The following is a 6430-nucleotide window of genomic DNA, read 5'->3' as shown; positions in this document are numbered from 1 at the left end:
TTTTTAGTAGAGTTTTTGAAGTATCACATATAAATTAACATCATGGAGAGTAGGTATTATTGCTCTGTACATAATATAAAATTAATGCATTTATTGCTTTTTCATATTAAGAAATAAATTATCTCGGGGAACATCTAAAAATTATTTTAAGTTTAGACCATTAAAACAAAAGCCTTTTTTTTTCTTATTTGTTTTACATTTTTGGGACATATTTCTGTTAACCCACACACGTTTCATTAGGAGTAAAACCTTTGTTTCGAAGTCTTGAGCCTCCAAATATGCAACAGGACCACACTCCCCACGGGTTCTTAACGTTGTAATTTTTGGTATCTGTTAAACTTGTCAACTCCAGTTTTCTTTTTTTTTCTTTTTATTTGCACAGTTATATTGCTTTAAAAATTAGCTTCGGGCTTGTGAAGCACTAAACAGTCAATGAGTAGTGCTTTCTGATGGCAACATTTATGTGACTTAAGCACTCCGTTTATTGTCAGTGTTTTATGTTGCAAAAAGTTGCAGTGAGTACGTTCCTGAACGTATGAAGCCGGCCATGTCACGTCGGCGCAAGCGGCTTCTCGTGTCTGCCTTTATTACTGCAGGGGGTCATTTTTCTACTTTGCCAACAGCTGGAACATATACTTTGTCACGACTAAGGTCCTCTGGACACATTCCTGTCAGATCCACCGAAAGATTTAGAAAAATCGGAAGCCGAACCACATTTATAAGAGCAGAATCCTCGGTGCCCGGTTACTTCTGCTAGCGAGAATCGAGATGGTCCCATTATGGACATAGTGGTGCGTCTCACGTGACTAGAGAAAGGCAGGCCGCTGTGGCGATCGCTTCTGTTTTCTTAGCTTTTTTTCATGTATACTGATTATTTGGGTCAAACAGTTGCTATATTTGGGGTCGGCAGGCACAAACACGTCACAATCAACCAATAAGTAATTTTTTTTTAAAAGCTCTTCAGCTTCCCTTTAAGAATAGGTTTCAGTTCCACAAAACGGGTGAAAACGACATGCTATTACGTTGGTTGTTCTCTGCAAGTGGGCATGGAAAGAGCGCCTGCAACAGTATTGGTGATCTTCTGAAGCAAGCATCGTGCAACATTGCACAACATCTGAAAGCCTCAGAATGCTGCAATCCTCACCTCTAGGGACTTCCTGTCTCTTCTCACTGGAAAGCATGGCAAGACGCAGATTATTGACCTGCCTGCCGAGGACCTTACAAGGTTCAGAGAAGTAATAAAAAAGGTGGGAAAATATTCGCCAAAAACTTGAACTTGGTTCTTGCCAAGTTTGGTTCAAGCAATCATTGGATGTCTCCACTGGAAAAAGGGAGCAGACAGTGAGGACTGTTGAAGAACCTGTTCCTTAAAGGCCGGCCCGCAAGCAGAGAGAAGGAACCGGACCCTCACTTTCCTTCTCGCCACTGTGAAAGGAGGAAATCACCTCTCGTTTCCTCCTCGCCATTTTCCGACCTTTTTTCCTGACCGCCTGCCTGATCCCCTTTGTGGAAGGTTTGGGTGGGTGCAATCAACGTTTGAAGGATTTGAAAGGATTATCCAGGGTCAAGCCGGCACCTCCGCGACAGGGAGCTGAACCAGCCGAGGCTTTTTTGAGCGAGCTTGGCACTTGCTCTCCCCAACGAGTTCGATGGCTGTTTTTAGCGTGGGTTTGGAGAATGATTTCTGTTGTTGTGAAAACACCAATAACTGTTGCTTTATTCAAAGAAGTAGTCATTGAAGTATCAATTTTGTTCTAAATCTCTGATTTGTCATCTTTCGTTGTTTATGTGAATTCATGGCGATAGCGGGAATTACGAGCGGCGTTTTTCGGTATCTCACGAATCGCGTTCCATAGACCATTGGTTCGGAACTACTCTACATTGAGGACCTAAGTGACTTTGTTAGGCGCAGCATTATCCTGTGTGAGGCTCGAAGACGTTAGACGCGATGGTTCGCTCGCCGGTATCTCTTTTCCAACGTACGCACTACACGCTCCACATCGTGTTTACGCGTTGAGTCGATACAGGCGGTATACTCTATGAGGCTTTGGCTTTATTACTGGTACTGCGTGTGGGAAAGCCCCAACCAGCAAGAAGCTTGAGAAGTTGTTTTGCACGATAGATCAGAAAAATTTTTAATATCTTCAAATGTGCCTCCACCGCGAAAACGTATAGCATCGTTGGGACATTCAAAAATGAGTGCATGATGGGCCGGGTGCGTTATCACAGGGTATTTTGTCCTGTCATTACTGGTTATCAAAAAAAAAACAAAAAAAACGCCAGTTATATTGTACGTTGCAAACAGCTGATTTGGGTGTTTCTCAAGGAGCTCTAGAGCTTTTCCATTGACATTTCGTCTCTTTATACAACATTCAAAAAGTTAGGTAATTAATCTTAAACATTTATTTGCTTAGGGTTATTTAAAAACACGGCAGCTCTCGCAAGACTTTTGCTAACAACATCTAGTCGGTTCAATTCGCGTACGGTGTCCAATTTTTAAGAGGAAAAAATTAGGGTGCGTTATTTCGGACACCCCATATTTACGTAGATTTACTTATGGGTGATTCGAGAAGGAAAACGTAGCTATGTTTTCAGTGATTATTCATTTTGGGAAAAATCACTGTACTCTGTTGAGCGATGGAATAATACACGGCAAGCCTATGACGATATGAGATGTATAAGTGTGTCCTGCATCGGAAGCCGACAGATCTCGGACTTCTGGTCTTTCTGTGTAAGTACTACCCGTTTGTCTCTATACTATTTTACGTTGTGTTTCTTGTAATGAAAAAGAAAGAAAGATCGAAACTCATATTTACGCTGAAAAGTTTGTGCGTGAAAAGTTTCTACAGAGAAAAGTCTGCACACCGAAAGGTCCGCGCATCGAAAATTCCGTGCACCGCAAAGACCGCACCGAATCGCCTTACACCGAACCGTCACACAAAAACGCGGCAGCTCTCGCCAAAATGTCCACATCCCATCCGAGGTGATGAGAGGGGGAAACGTATTGGGTCATTATGATTTCGTCAAAATAAATTTGTAATACTGAGAGCTAGAGTGAAGTAGACCTTTCACAGTTACGTATGGTGAAAGATATCAGCCAGAAGTTGGGTGCGTGCTTTCTATAATTCAAAAGATTAAAATTTTATAGCCTGGCTTGACTGATGAGTCCCTGCCACTTTTGAGAGAAAATAAAAAAAAACCTAAAAAAAAAAAAAGAAAAGGAGAACGGGGCGGGTTGCGCCACACTGTCGAGCCCATGTGCGGCCTGACCACATGAAACCTGCTCTCAAAGTTTGGCATAGGCCGGAAGAGGATTTCAAAGCATTAGAAAGGATTAGTTCCACTGTTACAATCAAGAGACCCCACTCCCCTTTTTTTTTCTTCGCACGACGTTTTTTTTTTTTTTTTTTTTTTTTTTTTTTTTTTTTACGAATTTTTTTACGAAAACCCATTCTGCATTTGCCTTACTTCAAATAAGTACATCCCGGTTTGAAACACACGAGCAGACACGGTGACGAGCTCTTTCTGCTGGCTGACACTTGCTGGTTACAGCGAGTTCTGTAACAACCTCATTTCGCCAGCTGTTTGATGAACGATTTTTACTTTCGAGAAAACATCCAAGGCAGCAATACCCGGTACAAGGATTTCTCCTAAATAGCGGTGCGTATAATTTTTGGTTTAATTTCTAGATGTTTTTTTTTCACTTTTGGTCAACACAGTGCCATATTTGTTTTCTCTTTACTATTTTAGCGACCACATCGACTAGACCGACAAGCATGGAGGTCCCTGAACCTTCTACGTTTGTTTCGAGAAAGAGGATGAAAGACGGTAGCGTAAAAGAATACACGTGTCAGCGGAGCGCGTTGCGCCGCACCATCAGCTTGACTTTTTCGTCAGAAGATGACATCACGACGTTTGACACGCTCCTGAAAGGTGCGAAAGCTGCATATAAGGGTGATCCGCTTAGTGCAATAATGATGCGAGCCTTACAGTCCCTGTCTGAAACACCGCATGGTCATCACACCGCTCCTGCACGAGTAAGTGACGCGCTTGCGTTGTCATGTGAGTCGGCTTTGATTGTTTGTGACACGTCAGCGCTCTTCAAGATGCTTGAGACTCTGCAAGACCACAGGGAAAGTTGCCCAGAGACGCTTTTGCTGGAAAAAGTGACCTCCTGCGGATTCGGCTCCCGCCTCCACTGGAGGTGTAAAGAACATTCTTTGACTGTTTGCTCTAGCTCCATAAGTGGGGACTCACGCACTGTCGATTGTCATCTCGCACTCGCATTTATATGCAGCGGTATGCTGCCGGTGCAGTTCCAGAAGTTTTGCGAGTTTAGCTCGCTGCCCTACTCTCCGAGGGCCCTGGAAAGGGCCACGATCAAGGTCAAAGCGGCAGTGGGCCTCTTGCGGATAGAATCCTTGACTGCCGCCCAGCAAGAAGAGTGCCGAGCAAGCGAGCCCCCATGTGCCTCTCCCATGATGAGCATTGAGACGGACGCACGGCATGCCTGCCGTAAAAACTCGTACCATACAGATGTCATTGCCCTAGGCCAGGAGACACACAAGATCGTAGGAATTGTGCATGTCACCAAGGATGATGAAATCTCGTCGCAGAAGCATGAAGTCGTGGGTACGAAGAAGTTGTACGAGTATTTTGATTCAAAAGGAATCGAACTACAAGACCACGCCCATGACAGGAACACCTCCGTCAACAAGATCATCCGAGAGAGGAGTGGAAATACAACGAACACGAACGACCGCTGGCACGCAGCAAAAAGTATAAAAAAGGGCATGATGACCATAGCCTCGGGACCAAGAAAAAATGAAGGAAAAACGTGGCATCAGCAACTCTCAGACAAATGCCAGCCAGTACGCAACCATGTGTACTTCGCGATGGCCACCTGTGGCGGTGATGCTGACACCCTACGGGCAACACTGCTGAACTGCGTCAATCATTTTTCCGGTGACCATCGGTGTTGTGCTTCGGAATCACAATGCAAGGAGGTTGGGCACGTTTTGAGTACGCTGCTCGTTAAAGATCCCGTAGCTCTCGATCTCTTGACAAATTTTATCAAGTCGACGACAGTCTACAAGCACGCACACGATTTTGTGAGGTCGAAGGACACTTTCTACATCGAATCCTTCAATAACACGGTACTCATGTACCTGGACAAACGCATCCACTACCAGAACGAGACATATAACCTAAGACAGAGCCTCGCTGTGCTCGATTGGAACGAGCACGTCGGACGAACGAGCACGTCGGCATACCGCATGGAGGATTGCCGGCACCCGGACAGGCAGGGTGGGAAGAAAAACTACTGCAAAAAAAGTTACAGGTAAATTCCCAGATTATTTTCACCTTCTTATGAAATGATTGCTTTTTATTTCATGTTTCTTTTTTAAAGATTCGTGAAAAGCATTCGTGACCTAATCTGCCAAGCCGCGTCCAAGGACAACACGGACTCCTCGGCAAGTTGTTCTCTCATGGAAGACGACGATGAATAAGAGGTACGATCAAAATTTAAATCTCTAAATAAAGTTTGTTTAAAATAATTCTAAGACTGTTAATTCATGCTATTTCTACCATATTCAAATTTCAACACTCGTCGCAGGCAGCACGAATGGATCACTGCATGCACTCCTGGCGCCAACGAGTGCCCAATCAACGGTCCTGCGACGTCCAGTGCTCAACCACGCATCACCATTCGACCTGTTTCAAAAATAAATGCTTTCCCGTACTTGTGGTAAAAAGGGCAAATTTTCTACTCAGCATGATCTTTTGTGGACCTATGGTCTCGTAGCCAAGATCGGTAGTTCACAGCTTTTGGATGGCGCAGGACGACGGATTCATTATTTACAGCGTAAGTACTGTTTTGACATTGAATTTCACATAAAATGGCATTTGCACAAATTGTGGCACGATGCCGAACTTGCTTGATTTACATTTCTTTCATAGGCAAGATAATCATACATAACCTACAGATATTGCAGTTTTAATTTTAATCGGCGCAGAGTGTGAAAGACAAGTACAGGCATAAAAAACACAACATAGCAGTGCATTCCTTTCTTTCTGTGCTTGTAGACAGTACGGGGCAGTTTGCCCCGCACGACTATATTCAAGAATTGCCAAATCTCCCAAGCACCCCTCTTTTTCTAGTTGATTTTCTAGATTTGTAAATTAATTAGGAATTAATTATAACGATTTGTCAGCCTCAAAATGCTCATTCATGATACAATCTCTGAGATGAAGGACCTGTACGTGCAATCCTGAGCGGAGTACTTCAAATCGGCAACTTCGCACAACATTCGCCACTCGAGACTCCCCACCATACCAAACAGGGATATAAGAATGCGCCTATTCACTTTCTACGAGATTTTAGAGAACCGCCTTACGACATGCAAAAACCCACAATGGGTTTACAAGC

General features: G+C 43.8%; 1 protein-coding gene across 1 annotated transcript; it reads left to right on the top strand.

Annotated features, from left to right (window-relative positions):
* The first annotated feature begins 4745 nt into the window (after positions 1–4745).
* On the top strand, positions 4746–5510 carry LOC121836716. Its single transcript, XM_042291791.1, has 2 exons — positions 4746–5341; positions 5411–5510. Exons 1-2 carry the CDS (start codon positions 4794–4796, stop codon positions 5508–5510), a joined length of 648 nt encoding a protein of 215 aa, XP_042147725.1. The 5' UTR covers positions 4746–4793.
* The last annotated feature ends 920 nt before the right edge of the window (positions 5511–6430 follow it).

Source organism: Ixodes scapularis, unplaced genomic scaffold (assembly GCF_016920785.2).
Source record: "Ixodes scapularis isolate PalLabHiFi unplaced genomic scaffold, ASM1692078v2 PGA_scaffold0__279_contigs__length_252992795, whole genome shotgun sequence".
NCBI classification, from domain to species: Eukaryota; Metazoa; Arthropoda; class Arachnida; order Ixodida; family Ixodidae; genus Ixodes; species Ixodes scapularis.
The sequence above is the reverse complement of the archived record's forward strand: the minus strand, read 5'-3'. Positions and strand labels throughout refer to the sequence as shown.